This window comes from Paramacrobiotus metropolitanus, unplaced genomic scaffold (assembly GCF_019649055.1).
Source record: "Paramacrobiotus metropolitanus isolate TYO unplaced genomic scaffold, Prichtersi_v1.0 Parri_scaffold0000016, whole genome shotgun sequence".
Classification (NCBI taxonomy): domain Eukaryota; kingdom Metazoa; phylum Tardigrada; class Eutardigrada; order Parachela; family Macrobiotidae; genus Paramacrobiotus; species Paramacrobiotus metropolitanus.
Genome location: NW_026570236.1, coordinates 1,215,054 through 1,240,320, shown reverse-complemented (window position 1 = coordinate 1,240,320; position 25,267 = coordinate 1,215,054). Strand labels below are relative to the sequence as shown.

The 25,267-nt window shown below is 40.9% G+C and overlaps 4 protein-coding genes across 9 annotated transcripts; 1 reads left to right on the top strand and 3 right to left on the bottom strand.

Moving 5' to 3' along the window:
* The first annotated feature begins 427 nt into the window (after nt 1-427).
* On the top strand, nt 428-1,975 carry LOC129585347 (5-hydroxytryptamine receptor 1B-like). The gene is made up of 2 exons (XM_055477984.1): nt 428-1,177; nt 1,451-1,975. The coding sequence occupies exons 1-2, from the start codon at nt 436-438 to the stop codon at nt 1,711-1,713; spliced, it is 1,005 nt and encodes a 334-aa protein (XP_055333959.1). The 5' UTR covers nt 428-435; the 3' UTR covers nt 1,714-1,975.
* Nucleotides 1,976-2,149: 174 nt separating this feature from the next.
* LOC129585296 (uncharacterized) lies at nt 2,150-4,951 on the bottom strand. Of its 6 annotated transcripts, none has more exons than XM_055477931.1 (7): nt 4,914-4,951; nt 4,126-4,500; nt 3,954-4,066; nt 3,712-3,849; nt 3,419-3,653; nt 2,855-3,120; nt 2,150-2,781 (listed from the first exon to the last, which is right to left on the bottom strand). In XM_055477931.1, exons 2-7 carry the CDS (start codon nt 4,494-4,496, stop codon nt 2,189-2,191), a joined length of 1,716 nt encoding a protein of 571 aa, XP_055333906.1. In that variant the 5' UTR covers nt 4,497-4,500; nt 4,914-4,951; the 3' UTR covers nt 2,150-2,188. The 6 variants fall into 6 exon arrangements, with proteins under 6 accessions (XP_055333906.1, XP_055333901.1, XP_055333903.1 ...); XM_055477926.1 differs by having other exon boundaries at nt 4,796-4,915; XM_055477928.1 differs by lacking the exon at nt 4,914-4,951 and adding an exon at nt 4,796-4,897 and having other exon boundaries at nt 4,126-4,516.
* Nucleotides 4,952-14,196: 9,245 nt separating this feature from the next.
* On the bottom strand, nt 14,197-19,809 carry LOC129585220 (atrial natriuretic peptide receptor 1-like). The gene is made up of 14 exons (XM_055477822.1): nt 19,052-19,809; nt 18,913-18,976; nt 18,540-18,853; nt 18,264-18,307; nt 18,142-18,180; nt 17,972-18,040; nt 17,394-17,537; nt 17,250-17,300; nt 16,968-17,147; nt 16,731-16,872; nt 16,554-16,638; nt 15,057-15,174; nt 14,855-14,989; nt 14,197-14,650 (listed from the first exon to the last, which is right to left on the bottom strand). Exons 1-14 carry the CDS (start codon nt 19,407-19,409, stop codon nt 14,342-14,344), a joined length of 2,052 nt encoding a protein of 683 aa, XP_055333797.1. The 5' UTR covers nt 19,410-19,809; the 3' UTR covers nt 14,197-14,341.
* A 1,585-nt stretch (nt 19,810-21,394) lies between these two features.
* On the bottom strand, nt 21,395-24,961 carry LOC129585303 (receptor-type guanylate cyclase gcy-3-like). The gene is made up of 12 exons (XM_055477939.1): nt 24,873-24,961; nt 24,638-24,794; nt 24,475-24,559; nt 23,971-24,148; nt 23,773-23,907; nt 23,420-23,608; nt 23,026-23,359; nt 22,571-22,880; nt 22,256-22,475; nt 22,022-22,157; nt 21,911-21,959; nt 21,395-21,750 (listed from the first exon to the last, which is right to left on the bottom strand). Exons 1-12 carry the CDS (start codon nt 24,945-24,947, stop codon nt 21,558-21,560), a joined length of 2,061 nt encoding a protein of 686 aa, XP_055333914.1. The 5' UTR covers nt 24,948-24,961; the 3' UTR covers nt 21,395-21,557.
* Nucleotides 24,962-25,267: the final 306 nt, after the last annotated feature.

Sequence of the window (25,267 nt, the reverse complement as noted above, 5' to 3'; positions counted from 1 at the left end):
AAAAAGTCTGCTTAGCAGTAATAAGTTCATCTATTTACAAATAATGGTGCAAACACATGAACAACTGCACAGATTGCAGTAAGCATTCGTAAAATTAAAAATATAATACGGAATCGCTCGAGTGAACCTTCGACAAGATCAGTACAGTGTGTAATTTTTTCGGCATTTAGTAAACATTACTGATTACACTTGTGCACTGCAATGTGCATTACAAGTGCTCTTTATAAACCGCTGGCTGATAAATCAGTGCGTAAACATAGAGCACATCATGGCGAAAAGAAACGTCGGTTAAAACCGTACTACTCACACTGTAGCTGATAAAACATACTCCCGATCGATAAAGAGCAGCTGATCTTGGGAAGCGTTGAGTAAAGAGGAAACCGGAAGTTATAAATAACCATACAGTGGCGGTACAGCATTTACCGCGTGCCTTCTATGCACTTCATGCCCAGCGTATGGATCTCGCTCAACGCGTTCGCAGGTTTATCTGCTACTCTCAGTACTGTTAATGGTGTTCATACCTCCATTATGCAGTTGAACAATACCGTGAATGCAAAAGAATCCGAGGCGACCCAACTGATCTGTGTAGCTTATATTGCGGCGCCTGCGTTGATTTTTGAGGTGATCTATGCAGTCATAATCGTCTATGTGCTGTTATCCGCCAAACGTCTGAGGACCCCATTTTGCATGTACTTGGTAAACATTCTACTTTCCGGTATCGCTAATTCAATGCTACGATGCGCAGTGCAATGGCACATTATTGCCACCGGATTCGCTTCTGACCAGTCGGCATTCAGTGTCTTCTGGTGCGCAGCGGAAATATTCAGCGACTGGATCGTCGGTCCGCTGAGTGTTACGGCGCACATTCCCTTTGCCGTCAGTCGAGCCTGGGCTGTGACTTTTCCGCTGTCATACCGCAAGCTCCATAGCAAAAAAATCGCAGTAGCCACCTGTTTATTAATGCACATTTTCACATGTTTAATTCGTCTTCCACATTTTGTTTGGAGTGTCCAAAAGTTGCGAGTTGGCGATGGGCCTCAAGGTGTTATTCCTGCACATATTCACCATGTGATGTTTGTCTGTATAAAAGCTCTGTGGTTTGCAAGCTTTATCATCGTCTTCGGATCTCTACCGTACGTTTCCGTTATGCGACGCATCAAGAGAACGAGGATGCCTGGTAAGAAATACTTACATAATAACAATTGGCAGTAAGTATACTTATAACTTATAAGTATCGTAAGCATATATCTGTACGTTAATTTTTAAAAAAAACATTCCCGGCTAATGCTGCGTTTAAAAACATTGTTCCCGGCTTGTAAAGAAACACTAAAATTCGATTTTTAAATTGAAGCTTTTATCTATTATTTTTGTTTATTGCGCTGTCATGTAACAATTGGTCTACGCGTAGGTTTATTTGTTATTTGAGTGACAAAGTATGTTCTTATTTCAGTAGGCCGAATCGTGCAGCAACAACTGTCGGCCGGAGCCAACAGAATATACATGATCTCCACAATCATATGTTTTGTTATATGGATGCCAATTATTGTAGCAAACGAGTTTTTCCCTTTGGAGAAGGTGCTTATTGAAAGCATCATGCTGTTTGGCGGTTTGGGTCGGATGCTGCAGGCGACTTTATTTGCTTTATACTCGCCGTTGTCAAGGGAGGCGTTTTATTCAAAGCTGCGCAATATTGTCCCATGGTTTGCTACATGAATAACACGTATCTCCGGAAGAAGATCTCAAAGATTTTAAATCGTTCTGGTACCTTCGCTTTATCATTCCGTCTGAACAAGCTTAAATGTCATATCAAAATTATTATTACCAGAATTATTTAATTAAAATGATTAAGTACGTAACTTTGTGATTTAGAGCGTGATAAATTATGTATAACTTGATTTGCATGTACAATGACAGTCATATACTTCTACTGTATTGCCCGTTTGTATTCACAGTTCAAGGGTACATAAATTTTTAATAAATCTATCGACATGTAGATGTTCTAACTGCACGACCAGGTCCAAGGTACCTACAACGCTTAGCTTATAGTGTGTGTGGGAATTCAGATTTTACTACCACATGTGCAAAGGTTACTCCAAGGGTGTGCGTACAGATTTCACAGACTTTTAATTGTGTTCATGTGAAAGCAGTTCTTCAAATGACGGGACTGGAAGGCTGTTTACTTTTTTAATTAAGCTTTAGTGAACACTGGTGGAAAGTTCATGGAATACATAGGCATTGTCACATGGCTAACGTAGCCGGTTCGCGTGAAATTAAAGGATACCGGGATCGACGAAGGCGAACCCGTATTTTCTGTTTCATCCGGGCCAGAGTCATATACATACCACAAGATTCCATTCATATGAAGTTCACATTCTGCGCCCGATTTCAGACATACAATCGTCGCATTGCCATATCGTCCCATTAGCATAAACAATCCGGAAGCGCCATTTCGAGAAATTGTAAGACTTCCATGAACAGGATTTCGAAAGGTTCCCACATAATACTTTGGATCAATGGACGTCTTTTGACCCTCACTGGTGTCGGTTGCGTCATCACGTCCAGACGTACTTGGCGCGTTCCCGCATGTTGCATTCGAAGCATCGACAGGAGCAAGTTCCATAACAAGGTCAAATATTTTAAAATGGAGCAAGCGCATTATAGTCTCGGAAGAAGGCGTCATAGCAGCAAAAACAGTAATTATACTGACGTTTGCATCGGGATACATGGTAAGCAGGGTACTGTAACTTGTTACCGCTCCCGAATGCTCCATGTGCCGGTAACCTGGAAAATACACGTACACTATACGGTTATGGATGCGAAAATACTGTAGATTGGTCTCTAGATGCGAAAATACCTCTGTGCCGAGTTTCCATCCATCCTAAAGCGTACCCGGGATTGTACATAATTTCCTGGGAGTAGTCAAGCAATGTGAAGGTCTTGTTGCCCAAGTTCTGCACTCGAGGCTCTGTGGCATCTGCGCGTTTGTCAAACAAGGGAATTCGAGTCTTCCATGTGTTCTCTATAGATGCTCTGGAAACGATTTGTTTGGATTTGTAGCGGCCCCGATCTAGTAAGAACTGCATCCATACGATCATCGCTTTAGGGGTTAAGCAGATTGATCTACGAAAAAAAAAGTTTATCAAATACTCTCAACATGTGAGATCAGGGATGTTTTCAACGCGATTTCATTTCCATGAGCTCAAATTCTGACTTCCTTTTTAAATACCGCATTTTTTCAACTTAGCAGTTAATTATTCCCGTGCATTAAGTTTTCTGACATTTTAAGACAACCTTTTCAGAAGGTTAGAAGGCGTCTGATCCATTTGGAAAACTAAATAAAATTCTACCTGGATTACGAAAAATTTTGTAACCGGGGCGTGAACTGTTGAAATACGGTATGTAGTCAAATTTTCTCTACCCGGCTGGACCTCCTGGCTCGATTAGGGTAAACGTCTCCGGATCCAGTTCTTTGTATTGTCCATCAGTGGTAAAATGGTACGGCTTTGAGGTTCGTGAAACGAACTTCGAGTGATATCCAGAAAAATCAACGTCGTCGTTTATTTCCAATGGGTCAAGCAAATATAGCCGAGTCAAATTTTCCCACGATACAAACCTCTTTAGCAACTTCTCCGCCAAAATTTCCGTAAAGTAACCTAATACAGAGTATTCGCTTAGTAGAAACGAAAAAAAACCTTTGCAAATGTTGGTCACCTGCGGAAGCGTAGACATGATTGTTGTACTGCCATTTCTGCCTGTTTGCCGCAGAACGGGGAAGATTTGCTGCCACCCAAGCCAAATGCTTCCTAGTGGTATTTTTGGGATAGCCCACTGAGAACTGGCCGAACACTTCTAAATACATGAAAAGCGTTAGCGGTATACCTTATACGATACGCTTAAAGTTTTAGCTAGCCGATATCAACATACACATACATACTCTTTATGGCAAATTATACCTGGTAGACCTGTGCGATGAGACAAAATATCTTCCACAGTAATACCCATCAGTTGCGAGCCGGTAAAATTTAGGCTTGGGTCAAGATCTGTCACAAGCGTTTGTAATGAATACCTGAAATATTAAAACTTTGTACTTAATGGATCACGTGTGGAACATTAATCGACCCCCACCGGTAACCTTTCTCTTTTAACAAATCCAGTACATGCACCAGCAAGGTTGCTGTTACATGTTTTGTCACCGATCCAATACAGAATAGGGTGTTTTCGTCAGCGCGGATATTATTTTCCAAATCTTTGTAGTTGAACCCTTTGGCATAAATAAGGTTCCTTGTAAGTCGACTCGATCCAACTCTGTTCTTGGCGATGACTGCTACTCCAAAACCGCCGGACGTTTGGTTACATGCTGCTAATTCCTCGTCGACCATAGAAGTAATTTGGTAAGTCAGGTTAGCCGCATCTAGAACCGAGTCATCTGAGCAAACGCGGTAAAATAATCCAACCGCGATGGTGAGAACGTATATGAGGTTCGACAAATGCGCCATCCTGCTAAAATGGGAACGCTCTTGTTTCGGTTAGGTGGTAACAATTACTGTATCTACACGATATTAAGGGACAGAGAAATCCCCAGGACCGCCCGCACTAGGCGTCGGCTCTATTGATGTCAAAGGAACCGACAGCTAGTGCGGGCGGTCCTGGGTATTTCTCTGTCCCTTAATATCGTGTAAATACAGTACCAAAAGTTCTGGCTGTCCCCGGGTAATCTTAAAGCTATCTTATCAGAGTAATTTAATTTTTAAATAACTATTGTGACAATATATAACAGCTTCAGGATTTTGACTACCGATCACGTCCATATTGATCGTCATGGATGGAAAAATTTAAATGTTTAAAAAAATAGTGCGAGTATGCATACAAGCGCATCAAGTGTCCAACACAATACACACTACTATGAGTGGTACCTGTTTGTACTAGCAGACTAAAAGTATCGCAACCCGGCTTTTGATGCTTTAATTTGTTGGTTTACTTGAATCTTCAGTGTTTATTCACTGCATAATAAAATGCCGACATAGCAAATGCAAGAATTTCACAATATGTCAGCAAAATTGTTTTGAACTTGTTTGTATTTCAATTTTGTGCGTGCAGTGTCAATTTTGTGCATACATATCATTTTGTGCATACAAAGGTGAAATTGAGGATGCGGCGAACTGCTCTGTATGATAATAATTATATCACTTTATGCCTATGGTATTTGAGAGATACATGCAAAAATTTACTGTTTATTCGTGCAAACTAATTTACAGAGTATTAAGTAATTTGATGTTTTTCATTGTTTTGCATGCAACAAATTCACTGTTTATTCTTTAACAGGACTTCGAGTTGTCGTATGCGTAGAGTGCTTTTTGGGAAAGATGCTTCAACATGCTGTAATTTAGGAGATTCGAAAAAACAGCTCAAGAACGTAAAAAAACGAGTCCAGATAAAACGGAATGCCATATAGAGTGTCCTTACAAAAAGACAGCACACCGAAATTTTACTAATGGTAGTACAAGCCATAATTGAAGTGACGAGTAAGGTTTAACAATCTGCCATGCTAGAAATTATTGAAAGTCGACATGTAAAATGGATTTGACGTAGGCAGACATGCGGCACGTAGTGATAGTCTGGAGCTGGCCAGCACATGGTAATGGAGTAGCTACATGCAGTTAAAGTCGTATTGTCGGCAGAAGCCAGTATGTGGTTATCTCATATTCCCCCTTTACTGCTTGGCGTGCTCTTGATTCAACAGAGAACTGGTTGAAATGCTCCAAAAGAAGTTTGCTCTCTGGACTCAAGTGAACGTGACCGGGCAGACCATGCCTGCACATCCTGGAAGCAACGTTCACGGTGTCCCCGAACCTATTTAACAACCCAAACGTCCTTTTATGTAAGGTTCACGGTAATGTTGGAACAGTGGAGTTAGTGTCTTGAAATCACATTCAGATTTTTTTAAAATTTTAAATCACAAATTATTTTCAGTTTGTTTGAACCACATACAGTGGTAGAACATTAGCAAAATCAACGCCGATGTTGGTATAAGTAGTTATGCAAGAGTCTTGTTTTCTTTTTATTATGGTAAAGTTAGGTTAGTTAGCATACAGACAATAGCGGGGTCGTTTTGATCCCATCAATCCCGCTACGCAAGGACCTAAAATGACAAAGATCCATTCAACTCGCAGTCAAATTGAAAATCATTACAAACCTACCAGAATGAATACCGATCTTGATCTGCAAATCTATCAGAACGGTCAACTGTGGATAGCTATCCAGCAGTCTTACTGCAAACGTTGCAGCCCTTTCAATATGATTATTTCCAATTCTTTCTGGGAATCCGCTTGCTAGCTACAAAATTCTGCCACTTATACGAGTCATGCCAAGGGTCCTTCAACGTTCAGTCAACTGCAGCTCCGCATTTTCATTTACCATGAAGGATTCCATGATTGCTACCACTTTGTACACGCCGCATTCCTTTGACAACGTATCGATATGGGCCAATGTCAAAAGTAAGAAAGAACTTTTGGAAGAAAGAACTTTTATGAGGCCAAAAGTAAGAAAGAAGTTTTAGAAGAAAGAAGTTTTCTTAGGTCAATAGTAAGAAAGAAATTTCTCCAGTCAAAAGTAAGAAAGAAATTTTGTTATTGCCAATTTATTATGTACAACACAAATTAAATTTATTAACTCTGTTATGCAGATTACATGCGCAATACATTACGCGCTTTCCCTGAAACGTGTATTGCTGACTGGCTCACTAGAACGAGCGGGAAGCAAGGCGATATCAAAGCGGCAGATACCACGCTGAATAAAGTATTCTTGCGGTGACACTCAGGTGTGATCTGGTCTGATTCCTTATTATCATCCGCAAAACAACAAATTTTTCCAGTCTAGACCAGTATCTGTACAGCTGACGGGCACGCGGGCACTGGTCTGTTCTCTCCCGGCGTAGATAGCACAATCGTTACGCAAAGACGCGATGCACCTGTGCGTGTGTGTGCAATGCAATCCATAAAGTCTGCAGATGCAAAGCCGTTTCTTGTGCAGCCAAAATTTGACAATGAAAGCCAAAATTTGACAATGAAATTTGCTGAGATTCTTTGTTGCCTTTTTAAACCTATGTTTGGAAACATCCTGGAGATCACCAAGGGATAGTTTTACATTATGTAGCATTCGCTCCGCAATGGCTAACATGGAGCAAGGCTATGAAACTGAAGATGCAAGCAGCGACGAAGACGCATATCCGGCGTAAGAAATTTGTGCTAATATGCCACTTATTTTGTTTTTTATTTCTATTATGGCGCTTTTTGCAACCGCATCTTTGGTTCGATACATAACTTTTATTTTCTTGCAATATGTTTCATATGTGATTGTAATTATATAGATATAACGTACGTATACTACATACTACCTGTACTACTTTTCATATGTGAATAATGTGATTGTAAATTGTAATTATATGACGTACGTATACTACAAGTACATACGACGTATACGTATACTAATTGTAAGAAGTATTGTACATAAAATATACTAATTGTAAGAAGTATTGTACATAAAATATACCTATTTGCGGTGATGTGAGTTTTCCCAGTGTTTCAAATCTGTGCACTGAGTAAATTACGAGTAATACAGTTTTCTGAGTAAATTAATATTATAGAAGTGTATACACAATGCAGGCTAAATTTTTTATTAAATGCAAACTTATATGATATGAGCTTTCTGTTCCTAAATTGTTAGCCAAGATAGTGCTAGACGCAAAGCTGTCCGATCAAACATCAGCATTCAAAATGAAAACAGCAACTGTCCCTCTACATCCAAGTTTCCCATTTCTGAAAGCTGCCCAGCACCTGGTGCTTCTAACAGAGCGGACCTCGCTGCGCTTCCCTCCACATCAGCACCAAAACGAATGGAAATCGCAAACAGGAGAAACTCGTAAGAGAATTATTATTATTATTGTTGTTAATATTAATATAAATTATCAAAAGAAAGGCTACCATTACTTAACCTTTTGATAAATTTAACTGCCATTTAATTTATGTCGATTCTGCGTGCGCGGGAAAACACGTTTGTTGGCTGGGTGCACGGAGTTCGGACATTGGCGTTGGCAGTGTCACACTGCCAGTGTGCACGGGTGACCTTTTTGAGTTCGCACGGATGTTGACTATGTGCGCGGCCTTTTTAATTGTTTTATGACATTTAGTTTCCAAGGTTTTATGCAATCACAACAGGTTTTTCGACCGTTTTCTGACTTCCGGTAGTTTTATGCAGAAATTGTCACGTGGTTATATTACACAGAAATGGCTATATTACAAAAAGTTTCATTGAAAAAGTGTTATATAAATTCTCACGTCTTCAATTCTTCATGCTAGTGAGGATGCTGCTGGAAAACCGGCTGGACATATTGAAGTGGTCACCGTCAGCGACAGCGAAGAAGATAACTCCACCGACCCGAAAAAATGCCGGTAACTTTGCAAACATATTTAAGACTTGTTTTGTATGCGTTTTTGCAGACAGCGTTTTTGCACACACATAAGCTGTTTTAACATAACTTTTGAATGAAGCGTTTGTGACCATATATATAACAAATTTTGTACGCTATATACGTATGCTCCAAGACTATGTCATACAGGGTATTTTCAGAAATGTGTCAACTGATTAAATAATTTGTTTATAAATTCTGCTTCAGCTTTGGCAGCCTGTGGTATTTCAAGCCTCACTCCACTATGACCAATAAAGAACGTCGCACTTTCTGTAAGGATCTTCTGAACCGTGATTATGATCCACCAAATCAATGGCCGTTCGATCCGTTGCGGACAATTCCGATGGCCTTTCAAAACGCAGAAAGTGACGGGATATTTTTGGTAAAGCCTGGCAAAAAAGATACCCGTACGATTTTACGGCCTGACGGTGCTGGCGGCTGGAAACAAGATAGATGTCATGAAGTTGGCAATCTATCCACCACATACTATCGCAATTCCACTTGCCCGGCATTCCGCAAACTGACCTACGTTGATCCGACCAAACGCGTGGTGGTAATCGAGTTCAGATGGGAACCCGGCGAACGACCGAAATCCTTTATTGTGCCGCCCCATGGTAATTCCAATATCGAGCTACCGTTCAACGGTACCACCGCAATCGCAAAGGAAGAAATCACAGTCGCTCTTGACAATAATAAGTTTTCGCGCAATGACGAAATTATGGAGACTGCAAAGAAATCTGCATCAGAAGGGAGCTGCAATCCCATGTCCCTCCCGCGCGATAAGTCGCAAGTGAAACGGGTAAAGGTCACCTTAAAGAAATCGAAATGGCGGATCTCATGAGCAAGCTATGCATGGAGGACGACGTGTTTTTCCATTGTGCGGCAATCGCTCAACGGAGTGACGGGAAAAAGAACATGGTTCCAGTTGTGTGTGCGCTGTCGCAGTCACTACTTATGAAATCCTTCGTGCTCCCAGGCAAGTAATCACATCGACTTAAAAATTTATAGATTTAGTCATAATTTTATTAGAAAGTCCAAAACAAACAGCATGGCTAAAATTCTTTCACTATAGATATAAAGGGTGCATGTTGTAGAAAAGGGCAATTTTGTACACGTTAAATTTTTTATAATTTTGCGTTCGCAGTGCCTTACGGTTTTCCTTGCGTACTTCACATCACACATGTATCCTTAAACGTTTTGACTTCGTTTTTTTCATCGACGTGTTCTATTGCCTTTACGTATCTCACATGTATACGAGAATTATTCCGCTAAATCTAAGTGCGCAAAGCGGCAGGGTTGGGGTCTGGAAAAAACCTAAGAAACCTAAGAAAACCTAAGAAACCTAAGAAAACCCAAGAAACCTAAAGAAAACATTATAAACTTAAGAAACCTAACCGGATACAGGAGGAGTACAAGAAAGATAATTAATCTTAATTAACTTTTGTTACTGCGCTTTGTAGGATTCGATGGGCAACACGTATTCAGTCCATTGATCATCGATGTTGTCCATAACATTGGAGAATATTACGTGATGACCTTAGCCATACAACATCCCTATCTCCGCAGAAAAGAAACACCACCTGTTGCTGCTCAACTTTCCGAATCGGCTAAACTCAGAGGGTTTGGGAATGCCGTTATCGTAGTCGGCACGGCTATAATGAAGAGCTTGTTCGCAGCAGAAATGCAGGCTGGCCTGTATACGATACTGGAGAGATACCAGCGAGAATGCACCGAAAACAGTGACATCTTTACTCAATGGTCTCCTACGGTAGTGTGCGACGATGACGCAGCACTGCGGAAAGCAATCCGTGCTTTACTCCCAAATGCCAAAATTTTGACGTGTTTTCTCCATTTAAAAGATAATTTCAAGCATCACATGAAGAAAGAACTCAAGCTGGACGAAGCTGCTATCAAAAAAGTACTTGCGATTTTCTTCGGGAGTGCTGCTTCCGGTAGTGATGCTTACGAGAAAGGTGTGATTGACAGCGACTCTGAACAGGAACTAAATGCCAAAGTTGCAGAAGAAACGCCACAGCTATCAAGCATTCACCCCGGCATTTTGGCATACTACGAAAAGAACAAGAAACAAAAATTTCTGCAGCATGCGTTACTGCCAGTGCGTAAAGCGGCAGGGTTCGGGTCTGATCATGTGACCAACAACGTTGCCGAGTCAGCTAACAATGAGCTGAAGGATAAGCTGAAAGGTTTCCCGAAACCCCAGGTGACGCTTTTGGATATTACTGGTCATATTAAATCTCTTGTGCGCCGGCAAGAGATGTACATCGCTGAGGCAATAATCGGTGAGTTTACAAATGGAATAGTAAGCTGCGAAACAACATATTAGATTTAGCGATAATAAAATAAAATGTATACACTTGAAATGAAGATATACACACGTAAGATAATATGCCGTTGAACAATAATATAAACATTTCCTCAAAGTAAATTAACCAGGTCTTTTAGCATTAATATAAGTATTATTTTCATGCAGAGTTGTTACTTTCTTGCAGGATGTGGCGAATTTGTCTTTACTCAGACCTCGCCCTGTTCTGCAGCCACTGTTGCTGTGCTCGACGACGAAATTCTGTACAACACTTATATTTGCATGCTCTTCGGTGGTAGTTTAGACCGTGACCCATTGTCTGACCGTCGCTACAAGTTGGTTCATCCTGGTAACGATAACACCATAAAGTTTCAAGTGTCCTTTGATAAGTCCCTGCTATCTGTGGATCTGCAGCCGTTTTGGAAAGCAGCCTATCAACTGGTGAATACCGAAAAAATCCATCCTGCACCAGCAAAAATGGGAAATAATGTTTTCCTAGCCGAAGACGCTAACGGAGCAATGCAAAAAGTGAAGTGGTCAAGTGACGATACTGCCGATTGTACATGCGCGATTTTCAAAAAGAAGAGGTTCTGTGCCGATGTTCTCGCAGTTTCGCATATTACGCAGAGAATGCCAGAGTTTCTCGAAAAGTTTCGTAATGCACTTCCTCCATTTCAAGCCGTTATAGAACCGACCTCAAACGCCAGAGGTAGAAAAGTGGGAGTCAAGCGGAAAGCCGACAGGAAGCTGTCTAAAGGGGCCACACTTCGATCCGGCCGGTGGAAAGCAAACACTTCTAGAACTGTTTTGAAGCGGTGTCACAATGAGATTTCGGTAACTTTTCTAGCAACCAGCATTCATAATTTTTAAATAATAATAGTTCTGGCTTTTAGTTATATTAAAGTAAGTTCAAAAGAAATATAGCGACAGATTATTCATTACATTTACAGGATGCAGATACCGAGGAAGAAGTTCAAGTTATTGGCAGTCAACATGCTGAAACAAATGCGAAAAAGGTTGGTCATTCTGCTAATGGTGGTGGTAATACAATACTCTAATAGACTTTACATTTTTTTCAATTTACAAACACATTAACTATTTAGAACCGTATCGCAACAGTTAAAGGTCATCATTAAAGTGACCGCAAATATTGTTGCATGATACGAATAATTATATGTACTGTTCGTACTAATGGGTGTTATACTGTACTATTTTATAGACGATTGGAAAAAAAATCAAGATTCAAGGAAACGAAGAAACTGCGGTAACGTCTTGTTATAGTTATTTCCATCACTCACTAATCAGTACGATTATACGACTACATTACGTTTTCGATATACGACTGGTTCAACTCACTTTAAGTGCACGTACTCTGTAACCTTACCAGGGTACATGCAGCCTTCGGATTCAGAAAAACTTACCATTTGTAAAAACGCTGTAAGCCATCCCGTGATTATGGTATTATGAAGTACTGTACTATTATCATAAAGGTTAGATTTTTTTTAATTGGATCCTGATTATGTGCCCTGGTTAGTCAAATAATTTTTTAATCTTAATATGCACCATATTTGTTTCAAAATTAAACTTAGTGATTGATACATGCGTTGTCCGGTTTAATTGACAGCATCCGCAGCAGCAGCAACTGGAGGACCTTTGCATGATGGAGGAAAAAATTAAACGAGAGCAATCTCCTGGTAAGCTGACATTAATAATGGAGAAAAAGCGAAAAGCAAACCGTCTGTTTAAAAAACGATTTGATACTTTCACAGAACCTTGTCCTTGCTGCAAGGGAATTAAGCGCCTTAGTCCATGGCAGAAAGGAAACAGTCGCTTCCGCATTACGAAGGATGCTGATATCCATTTCAACTCCAAGTGTCCTGGGTGTGGCAAGAAATTTACCGAAAATCCACCAGCTTTGAATATCATCGTAGTGCGCGAAGAGTTTGAATATATCAGTGGTAGCAACCGCCAATCGGTTACCGAGGCAGCTAAACCGCGAAAGTACTGTTTACGCGCGGCCTGCATAAAAAGACGTCACCCGAATTTTACCACCCTGTTCGCAAACAATTTGGATAAATCCATCCAATTCAGCCAAGAAGAGCTGCAATTAATCGCTAAGTTCCGCCGAGAAACTTAGCCGGCATCTTATCTTGTACGACTCATTGTGACCGTATGCAGTGCGGCAGTGCCACGTTTTTACGTTTCGATTGTGCGAAAGTGCCACGGCTGTTTTTCCGTTGTTCATTTTTTAGTGTCGTTACTTCGGCTGTTTTTTCGTGGTTCATTTCTTGTGGTGTCGTTACTTCATTTTGTACTTTTTTTATTCATGCATAGACAAGTTTAGCGGACGCAATCATTCTCACTTTTTACCATTTTTTAATCTGGTTTTAAGCAGTTTGTTAGCGAATGGGTTTTGTCAGCTAAAAAACATTTTAACTGTTTTGGTGTGTTTAGGTTCTGGTTAGAATAAAAGTTTTTGCAGCAATACATTTTTGTCAGCAATACATTGCAGCAGCTATAACAAAAATTTCTTTCTTACTTTTGACTGGGGAAATTTCTTTCTTACTATTGACCTAAGAAAACTTCTTTCTTCTAAAACTTCTTTCTTACTTTTGACCACATAAAAGTTCTTTCTTCCAAAAGTTCTTTCTTACTTTTGACATTGGCCTCGATAGGGGCTTCGGTGGCTGATATCAGACTGATCGCCATTTGTGTTTGCTGGACGTTAACGAAGTCATTGAATCCATACAGATCAAGAAACATGATTGTCACACAATCATAAAACTCGGGCAAAACCTTTTCTCCAGCTCGCAGCGTCTTGGCTACAGATCTGCCCAATAGCAGGCATATTTAAGACTAAAAAAAATTCACACGAAAAACTAAACTATTTATTTTGCATATACAGTACCGTGGTAGCAGCCGGTCGATGATACCATTGCATTTATCCGTTTCCTTTTTCAGTTCATTAGTTCTGTCTTTTACTTGCCGCTCTAAATCGGCTGCATAATCTTCCAAGCCTACGCAAATATTGTCGGTAAGATTGATTTTTCGTTGTCTTATGGCCAGGAGAGGATTTATGGCAGCCAGCGCGTGACGAAGGATTTCTATACTGGGTCGCTGATTTGCGTCCAAGCTGATGCACGATCGAAGAACGTTTTCGAAATCAGGTACACTTGAAAACGTCACCATTTCGGAAATACTGTGGAGATTAGGAATTTCTGTAAAGTGGATTACTATGGTTGCTGGTCACCGACTGGAACTACTAACTATAACGCAAGACCGTATGTCAACGAAGCCGACGCAAAGTGCAAGCGGTTCAGAAAATTTCATTGAATCTTACTATCATGTAATAATTATAGTATAACTTACCTTCGGTAAATCCTTGAATCTTGGCAAAAAACTTTCCCGTAGTCAAGATATCGTATATGATGAGACCGGACGAGTAAATATCAACTGACTGCATCGAGTTGCTGTCAGAAGGGACCGTTGATTCTGACGCAGTCCAGTAGAGAGACTCCCAAAGGACATTCTGGCACAAGACTCGACCCAACAAGTCAAAATGCTGATTCGTCCATGAAATTGCAAGGAGGAAGAATGAAGGTATTGTACTGCCTGCAACAACCAAAACTCTTGTCTTTTGAAGACAAGGCAGTCGTCAACGCGTAACAGCATACTTCTAGATAGTCCAAAATGAGCGAACTTATTAAAGCCACATTTCTGCTGACGCAACTGCCAAAAATGTCAGGCAAAGGGCCTCTTGGCGGTGATTCTATTACGGCCGAAATCCAGTGCATGTCTGTGGACGCATTGGTTATAGCCAGTCCCAAAAACTGGCAGATATTGATGTGCTCGATTTTCCTTATCTGCAAACAAAACGTGTGTAAAACGCAGAACAGTGTATGCTACTTAATCGCGATGTGATTTTCACAACCAATCTATAGTGCGCCTGCGCTCTGGTGTATGACTACCGTATGTGTGAGTATGAGTGAGAAAACAACGCGTACTAAGAGTCCAATAAGACAACCATAAAGTGCCGTGTACGTATTCACTTAAAACGTCACACTTACCTGCCGTAACACAAACACCAGTTTCTTGCTAAAGGAAATATCGGTAAAATGGACGGCGCAGCTTCTACCACACACCTTCCATCCCATGACCGGCTTATGTTTATGGGATCCAAAAACAACTGCGCTACACAAGCTCTGTTAGAATACGGAAGATTGTAAAACCTGCATGTGGGACAACGAAGAAAGTAGCTTATGGCCTTACCCGCGAACCCCTTGTTGTAATGGGATGGATGCTGGGGTCAGCGGGGACATCTTCTAAACTTTGATGTAAATGAATTTGCCACCATGGGTCAGAAAGCAGCCAACGTTTAGTTGTGGACCTTTTGAGGTTAAAAAAAAGTTGAACTTTGCGGCTTTTGGTGGTGAATTACGAACAGTGTAATTACAGGTTAATCCAAGCATAATTACATGGTCCCTTGCCAGTTCGAGACCGATTTGGATACGGACAAGCTTTAGTCGACCGAAGCGTAGCGAAGGTCCTCTATGTTCAGAATTAATGGGAAGCGTGATGTCCGTTCGTCTGTCACCGCCACCAAATGCACATATGCACGGTAGCATTGGGAAGAGACGCACCAATGCGCGGTGGCTGTATATACTCACACCCCATGTAACTGGCGATGTCCGTTCTTCGAGCGCCGCCACCAAATGCACACATGCACGATAACATTGGGAAGAGATCAGAGCATTGGGAAGGTAACCGACAGAACCATCCGTCGGCTCAGGGAAAAATCTGTACGTAGGTTTTGCTCTTCCAGGATTTTGTAATAACGTTGATAAGTTTACTGTCCTGTCAACGTTGCCCCCTCCCTTGCCCCCTCAAGGCTACCGATCACAGATGTTGACCATTCTTCAAAACAAGAAGTTGTAATGGCAGAGTAAGTGGACCCACCCTCTCCTCTTCGCGGCTTTGCCGGAATGAATTCTTATTTTGTCGTAGTGTATGGTCTGAACTGCATCAGTTTTAAAGGAACCGGACTGGCAAAAACGCCCAGCAGACATTTTTGCTGTCTCCTCCTTTATGCGATCGCTAGAACGGCAACTCGTTGGCCAGCATGGTAATTAAAATTACTGAGACGACTGCCCTCAGTAAAGAATAATGGGTGACCTTAGTGACCCTTCCTGCTACTGCTTAACAAAACTGATAACATCACAGAATTATTCAAGACGGGGTTGTTCTTCCTGGGTAACCGTAAAAAAAGCACTGATCCCGAGTAGAAAAGTTTGTCTAGCAGGAAGACAATATTTCTAAAGTAAAACAACATTATATCTGTTTGGTACTGCAAAAGTTACATTTAAATAAAACCGTTCGATTGCGAAAACGCAGTCAATAGAGCAGTGGACGGGTTTTTCTGTTAGATGGCTTTCCCGATTCCATTAGTAATTTGGTAGTGCTGCTCTGTTGAGAGTTGAAAATAGCTTTATTAAGAGGCTCGACCCAAACTGTTATAATTTAGGCACATATTCCTGCTACGCTTCGGTCATGCAGTGCCCGCAAAAAGCGAGCGCACTTTCCTAGTTATTTACTTGCTAGAAAAATTTCGCAGCCGTAGAAAAGCAGCACTAACATATTAAATCAAGTATGCTTCTGATTTTGAAAGGTCATCCGCTCATGGTTGTATTTTAATTGCCGCGAGCAAAGATGATCTTTCACCGTTTTCGTATCAAATATGTATTTTATTATTGGCTAAGAATCACTAACACGACGTATCCCGATGCAGTTAAAACTCCCATAACCGCTAACGATATCGGCCAAGAAATGGACAAAATTGTTGATTTAATATCGCCTACAATAACAACTGACTAGGATCACATACTACGAATCCACAAAATACGTTGCAGTCCTGCAGAATAAAAAAGTTTGAGAAGTGCCCGTTACCTGGTGTGCGACACAGTAGACTTTGATTTATATATCCACACAGTGGTTCGTTGGGAGGAGGAAAAGTTGCGTTATTGGCCCATGTCAACAAATGCGTTATCTCGACCAATTCTTCGGTGTTGCCGAACTTTTGCAACAATCCCTGTGCAGTGCATTGTAAACATGGTACATTGTACGAGAACATATGCGTATACGCAGCTCCAGAAGCATTACTTTGTATTAAGTTAAAGTAAATACCATGCGGTTGCCGTTGGTGTCAAAAAAGGATACGGTGATATCAGTGCGTCTTTGTCCGTCACTGTCGATATACATGGTGTTACCAACATCATCTCTGAAGGTGCGGTTGGTTAACAGGTGCGCTAAAACCGAACCGCTCCAATCTGGCCTTTTGTTTTTCACCAAAGTATCGTTGATCACCTGAGAATTAGTACACTTTCTAAATGATTTGCACTCCCGGTATTCTCGCTGTCGACATTTTGGAAGTGTCGCAAAAACTATTATCCTGGTTAGAGACTTTACCTCCGCAAGGGCAAAAACTGTCGTGTAGGCAGAGGCTATCAGGATGTACGGCTACCAAAAAACGTAACAGCAAGCGCGTAAAGGATAATTGGAGTACTGCGGTTTTTAGATCTTAAACGCGACAACCACGTGGCACATCCCTACCTGAGTAGATAATGGATAAATGTAATTAAAATCTCGCTCTGTGCGCCGCAGGAAGTGCTTCCCGAGCTGCATCTTTGCCAAGTCATTTTGAGTATTTTCGCTTGGGTGAAGGATTAGCACCGACTGCAGCGACTGTAAAACGGCCTAATGCCGAGAGGGTAATCTGTTAATCTTGTGTTCTACTACAGCTTAGGACGAAATGGTCGCATACCCAACATCTCCACATTCAGTACGCATGCAGCACACTGCACTGTACGACTGAGTTCAAAATATCCGTTTCGTACAAGTGCACTGCACCGCTTGCGTACAGAATGCTGGGTATGGGGCTATGCGACCATTTTGTCCTACATTGTACGTGCGTACTTGATCAATATTAGTAATAATAAATAATGGTTATAATTAATTTCTTGCCTTCGTGCAACCGAGCCTTGCCGGTTCACAGCAGCACTACGTAGTGGACAATGATCGAAATAAAAGAAAAGGCAAGAAGGAGAACCCTTTCGTAAGAAATATTCGGCAGAGAATACAGTCATGCTTCATATGATACAAATCAACGGAGTACCAAACACGTTGTATACCTGATCCTTATTATCTATATTCTGCCAGCGTGATGGAAGGAAAGGATTAATTTCTACCAGGATATACACCTGCAATAATTTAGTTATTCACGAATAAAGTAAGACTTTTATTTACAGGTGTGTTGTCACAAAGTTTAGACTTGTATGGTAACCCGTAAACCAGCTCATACGTATTCTCCATTTGTCATGTTCAGCAGATAGGTGGTATGCTGCAAAAATTTGTTAAATTTTATAACAGAAAAGTTCTTAAGATAAATGAAATCAAAAATTAAACCGGACAATGTTTTCTTACCAGAAATTCGCGCAAAGCCGAACCGCCGCCAAAATACAGTAAAACTACGAGAGATATTAGCAGTATGTTCAAGCTAAGATGGCAAAATTACTGTAAATACAGTACTGTTACTGTTCTGCAGGCTAGCTAAATTGTCCTGTACATGCAACTGTAATAACTTTCTGTGTTATTTTAATTTGTACGTTATTATAATATAAGTAGCGACTTGGCAGAATTGCAAAACTTCCATTGCTAAGAGGGTATGGGAAATTAGCAACTGTAATCACAATCACTCACTTCTGCTGCTGGCACGAATTTTTTTCAATAAAGGTGCGAATTCACCAAAGCCCGCATCTATCTTTGTATCAATATATCGGATAGCATACGTTACACGCTTTTGAACCTGGAGTAAAGCGAGAACCATTGAGCCCAGCTCAGAATAAAAAGGAGGAGAGCCTTCATCGATCACCACAGTAATGGATGTCCAGTTATATTTGTTTAAAATGTTGATATACAATTCCGCATATTCCAACAAATGGAAACAATTTGTGGATATCCACGTTGGTTGCCCGTATAAAAACTGTTTGCGCTTTTTTGGGCTGGCGTTTTCCCTAATAACGAACCAAAATTAAAGGATGCGGGAATACTTAACCTGTATTAATTCAGGTACGTGGCAATCAACAACGTATTCCACTGAGCTTGTAAATAAATCATCTCTAAAGTTCCAGTGTATTCTGTGAAACAACACAATAATGAATAATACAATTTCAGGATTGGAAATCATTTTGCGAACAATCTTCGTCTCTTACCTGGTGAGAGGTATATAGTAAGGTCGTGTTCGTTCCTTTCCTCGTAGTGCCACTGAGCTAGCTCAACAATAAGATTGTCTTGAAGATATGTGCACGTTCGGTCTCCAATAAAATGGAGACTGAAGTTTAGTGTTCCGGCATAAATGCCTTGCACACGATCAACGGCTAAAGAAAACCCTGGTCCAGAGTATGGTAAAGCCGCATAATCGCAGTACGTAGCGTTGCTGCCTATAGCAACCAGGCTAACATTTAGAAGAGTGCCATTTGTCTTATAACTGGAATTCGACAGAGGTGATATCTGCTTGTGGGTTTCCGCCAGAGCAACAAGATGAGCAAAAATTAGAGCCAACGAAAACATTTTCACGAACGGATTGATTGAGTTATTAGTTGTGTCCTTCTTAATCACGAGACATTGACATAAGTTTATCAATGAACTCGTATGGGAAATGGTACGTATTGGGCCTGTGGATGATTAAAAAGGGAAGATTTTGCTTAAAGTCATTGTTTCACGCGGTAATTTTTCAACCTGCTGTTGATTGGCAAAACAAGTAGTGGCAACTGCTGTTGATTGGCAAAACAAGCATACATATACATAATATAACGTAATAATAATTGGCCAATTTGGTTTTAACGTGTACAGGTCCGTTCAACACTTGAATTTCCAGTGCTCCCGGATCTACCAGGAGCAATTATACAATTACACTTAAGGCTTCGAACCACTTATAATATTCAGACCGGAAATCCTTCGCATGACCGCGGAACTCAGGAAGCAGACTCTAAAGGAAACCGGCGAGCTACGGACGAAAAAATTTGTTTTTGCACAGAAGATTTACATCGAAATCCGACGCGAGAAGGCGGAATCATTCATGGAAACGGTACCAGGTTTGACCAATTTACAGTAAACATTTCTTACTAATGGGACGCAGTTTGACGTTGTTATCCGTTGTGGTTCTATGGTGCGTGCAGCCTTCGATTGTTGAAAAACAAGTAACGGTAAAGCACTCACAAATTAGAATGAATAGCACGTTTTCAAAAAGTGAAGGCACCAAAGAAAACAAACCAAGGTGAGTAAAAAAATTAAAAAGAAAGGTAACTGCATAATAAAAACACAGACAACAAAAGTCGTGCGAATACATCGCTCTTCAGCAAGCAAAAGAGAGCGAATAGATGAACTGCCAAGGATAGCGGCTGATACACTGTTACTGCACTTAATTCACCAACAGGAAGCAGGACGCTTCTGGCTCGTGACGCCGACTTCCGCCTGAATGTACTCAAACACGGTTTCACACAACACGCACTCATGAGCCCCTTAATCGGTTATCATTCAGAATCGGATCAGGAAGTGCATGTAGAGTTGCTTCTTCGTTGCGCCTGAAGCGCCAGAGCTAGAAAACATTAATTTCAAATTTTGAATTAAATTTTAATTTTTGAAATTTATTTAATAATTATGAAAACATTTATGGAAACCTGATTCGGTGTAAAAGCGATGGTAATGTTGTTTTCATAAAAAATTCGAAGAGGATCGGTTTATAATGAGACTTTTGGAACACCTCCGAGTGCGCTTAAACTTTTGGAATTCACCGATAACTTCCATCGGATGCTGCGCTCATAAACGGTTTTCCCGCCAATGTACAAATCATTTGGCTATAGAATGTCATAAAGCAGTGTATAAAAGTATTTTAGATTGCGCGAAAGTGAAAATTTAAGCATATGTTCCCGAACTCGGTTCCATGCACCGGCACACGCTCCTTAAGTTGGTGGTCAGGCCTGGGATCCTTTTTCTACCGGTCCTGTCAGAACGTCACAAGCTGCACGTTCACCGCGCTGCAGCCACCAAACACAATCCTGTTACTTACAAAAAAACAATAGTGTGCAGACCTGAAGTATCAAAAGCGAAGCCGACTTCTGACCTTTAGTATATTGGTTCATTCGATTTTTCAGTGTTTAATCATCAAGCTGGCGACATAGCAAATGGAAGATTTTCACAAACGTGTCAGCAAGATGGCTTTGAATTTGTTTGTTTGTATTCAAGTTCTCGGCATACAGTGTCAACATCATGTGCCATCCACTTGAAAATAGAATAATCAATATTTTATATTTTTGGCATTTTACAGATACAGAGTGTATGCAAAAAATTTACGAATGAATAAAACGCTTTTGGGAAAGCATGCGTCAACACGCCTAATTTCAAAAGCGTCGAGATCGACAATCTCAAGAACATAAAAACTGAGTCCAGCTGACAAAGGGAAATGAATGCCACGTTCCCTTAACAAAAGACAACGCATGACCGAAAATTTTACTACGTAATTAAAATGGTAAATGCAAGCAATAATCAGAGTAGGAGTAGGTAGTGACGTAGTGTCCAACAATCTCGAATGCCAGAAAATGGTAGAAGTCGACTTATGAAATGGATTCGACGTAAATACATAGACAATATGCGGTAGATAGTAATATGACTGGCCAGCACATATGCATGCTGCATGGTAGTCCAAAAGCAATGTAAAAGTTAGCGCAGTAACGCCGGCAAAAGCCAGTATGTGGTCATCTCGTATTTCCCCTTTATTGCTTGGCGTCCTCGTGATTCAACAGAGAATTGTTCGAACTGTTCCAAAAGGAGTTGGCTCTCTGGACTCAGGTGAATGTGGTTGGGCAGACCATGGCTACACATCCTGGAAGCCACGTTAACGGTGTCACCGAACCTGTCAAATAATCAAACCCTCTTTAAATGGTTCACGGTAACGCTTAAAGTTTTGAACAGTACTTTATGTTTAATTTTATACGGTCACAAATAGTGAGGAAATCTTAGTAACGATATCGTATTCCTAAATTGTTATAAATGCTAGGTGAACGCTTGCTTACAGACAGTAACGTGGTCGCTTTGATCCCATCAGGCCCGCTGCGCATGGACCTAAATAACAGAGATCTATTTAATTCACAGTCAACTTTGGAAAATTAATATCGCAGTCTCACCAGAATGAATACCGATCTTGAGCTGCAGATTTAACAGAAAAGCCAAGTGTGGGTGACTATCCAACAGTTTAAGCGCAAACGTTGCTATCCGCTCAATATGATTTTTGCCAATTCTTTCCGGTAGTCCGCTTGCTAGCTGCAAAAAAGACTGGTACATACTTGTATTTTCCACATACACACGTTTTGCGAAGGTTTTTTAATCAGCTGCCGGTCCGTATCAATATCTTGAGTTACCATGAACGAATCCATGACTGCTTCCACTTTATACACCTCGCATTCCATTGACAGTTTATCGATATGGGCTTCGGTTGATGATATTAGATCAATCGTCGTTTGGGGTTGTTGGATTTTAATGAAGTCACCGAATCCATGCAGATCAGTAAACATAATTGTCACACAGTCATAAAACTCTGGTAAAAGCTTTTCTCCAACTCGCAGCTGCTTGGCTACAGATCTGCCCAATGAGGTGCATCTTACCGCTAGACGAAGTCGCATTAAGCACAACTATGCATTTGTAGGAACGTACTACGTAGTGGTACATACGCTTACCCTGGTAAAATCTGGTTTATGATAGCATCGCATTTATTCATCTCCTCTTCCAGTTCATGAGTTCTGACTGCCACTTGTCGCTCTAAATTGGCTGAATAATCTTCCAGACCAGCGCAAATTTTGTCGATAAGACTAATTTTTTGTTTCCTTACAGCCAGTATAGGACTAATGTCAGCCAGCATCACACAGAGGGTTTTTATATTTGGTCGCTGATTCTTGTCCAAATTGGTACACAATCGAAGAATGTCTTCGAAATCAGGCACGCTTGGAAAGTTTATCATGTCCGAAATGCTGCACAGATTTTGAATCCCTGTAAATTCGATTACTAAGATTACAATAACTGAATCTGTTCTTGTTGAATATTGCATATTACATAAATAGAAATGTACAAATACATTCGGATTTTTGGAAGTACATGCAGTGTTATCACATCGCACCGCAAGATCATCACATACCTGCACCTTCAGCTAGTATTCGAACTTTGTCAAAAAAATTTCCCATAGTCAGGATATCGTATAGGACGAGGCCCGAAGAGTAAATATCCACTGACTGCATCGATTTGCTATCAGAAACAACCGTTGATCCAGATGAAGACCAGTACACAGGCTCCCAAATGGCATTTTGGCACATAGTCGTTGTAAGGTCACCGCAAGCCGCTTGCAGATTCTGCCGTAGTCTTTCGGATGCACAATGTGCCAATTTAAGCGTGAAATGCCGATCGACCCAGCAAGTCAAAACGCTAATTCGCCCATGAAATTGCAAGAATGACGAATGAACGTACTGCACTGCCTGCAAAAATAGACAATCTTCTGGGTTGTTGAAGATCATAACCGTCCTGCGAAACTATACTTCAAGGTAGTCCAGAATCAACGAGCTTGCTAAAGCCACATTTCTGCTGACCCAACTGTCGAATATGTCTGGTAAGGGACCTCTTGACGGCGATTCCATTACGGCAGAAATCCAGTGCATGTCTTTAGATGATTCGGTAATGGTAAGCCCCAAGAACTGGCAGATATTGATGTACTCAGTTTTGTTAATCTGCCCACAAACCGTTTAAAACAATGCAAATCATCCGATGACTGGCTACACAAGACGATTTCCAAAAGCTAACCAAAAATGCGCTTTGATGGAGTAAGGAATAATTCTAAAGTGTCATATGCAACTTGCAAGTTCCACAAATTATTTCTTAAGATCCAACTTACTTGCCGCAGTAGAAACAACAGTTTCTTGTTAGAAGAAATATCGTCAAAATTGATAGTGCGGCTTCTACTACAAACTTTCCATCCCATAACTGGCTTATTTTTATAAGATCCAAAAACGACCGCGCTGCAGAAGCTCTGTAAGAACACCGAAGAATGTGGCACGATGTCTCAAACAGAAAAGGGGCTAGCGGCCCGTACTTGGGTATTTTGTGTTGCGAAGAGGTGGACGCTGGATTCCTGTGAGACACTTTCTGGAACGCGCTGCTTTTGTACCGTCGCAAATCCGTGAAAACGGGATGCGGTTGCAGATAAGGATTTCTTTTGTAAATGGATTTGCCACCATGGATCAAAAAGCAGCCGTTGTTTGGTCCGGGACCTATTGGGTTCACAAAATTTCAGTTTTGAACCTTCGGTAAACAATTTAACCGTGGAATTATAGTTATTCAACACGATCCAGTTACGTAACAAAATCAAGACCGCTCTTATATGGAAGAGCTTCTAATGCAATTTCGTTGTGATAAAAAATTATTTATATGTAATGTGGTATCAGCACTATAGCGACATTTTAAAAGGTCATTCTCTCATGCTTTTCTATTTATTGCTGCAACCGAAAGCGGTCTGCGTCTAAGCTTATATACAAACGCCTACATATAAGTTTGGTGTCCATGGGCGTGCAGAAATTTATATCTAGGAATCACTTACACAGTGTATACCGTTGCAATTAAAACTCCAACCACCACTGTCACCATTGTTGAAGAACTGGACAACAATGCCAATCGATTATCGCCTGCAGTGGACAACTGACCGGTTTTTTAAAAACAACCACAGAGCGCAAAATAAATGATGTGCAAAAAGTATCTTGTACCTGGCGTTAGACATAACCGACTTTGACATAACCGACTTTGATTTAGATATCCACATAGTGGTTCATTGGGAGGAGGGAAGGTTGCGTTATTGGCCCATGTCAACAGAAGTGTTACATCGAGCAACTCTCCGGTTTTGCCAAACTTTTGCAGCAATGGCTGTGCAGTGTGAAAGCTTGAGCAATATTACAAAAAAGGAAACGGGTACAATATAGTACATGAATGCAATATGCGTACCATGCGGTTTCCGTTGGAGTCGAAAAAAGATACTGTAATATCGGTGCGCCTCCGTCCGTCGCTATCGATATACATGGTATTGCCAAAATCATCGCTGAAGGTTCGGTTAGTCATTAGCTGCGCCAGAACCGAACCGCTCCAATTTGGCCCTTTATTTTTTGGCAAAGTATCGTTAATGATCTAAAAAATATTCCTTTTATTAGGGTGACACTTTAGCCATCCCTAACACCCCGTTCTTAAAAAGGGATAGCTATAGTGATTTCCTTTTTTTAATTCTTCCCACTCTCGTGAGCATAACGTTCGACATTCACGAATCCTCGCAAAAACTAACTGTTGGCACTTGGCAATTATAGACTTTACCTCCGCAAGGGCAGAAATGGTCGCATAGGCTGAGG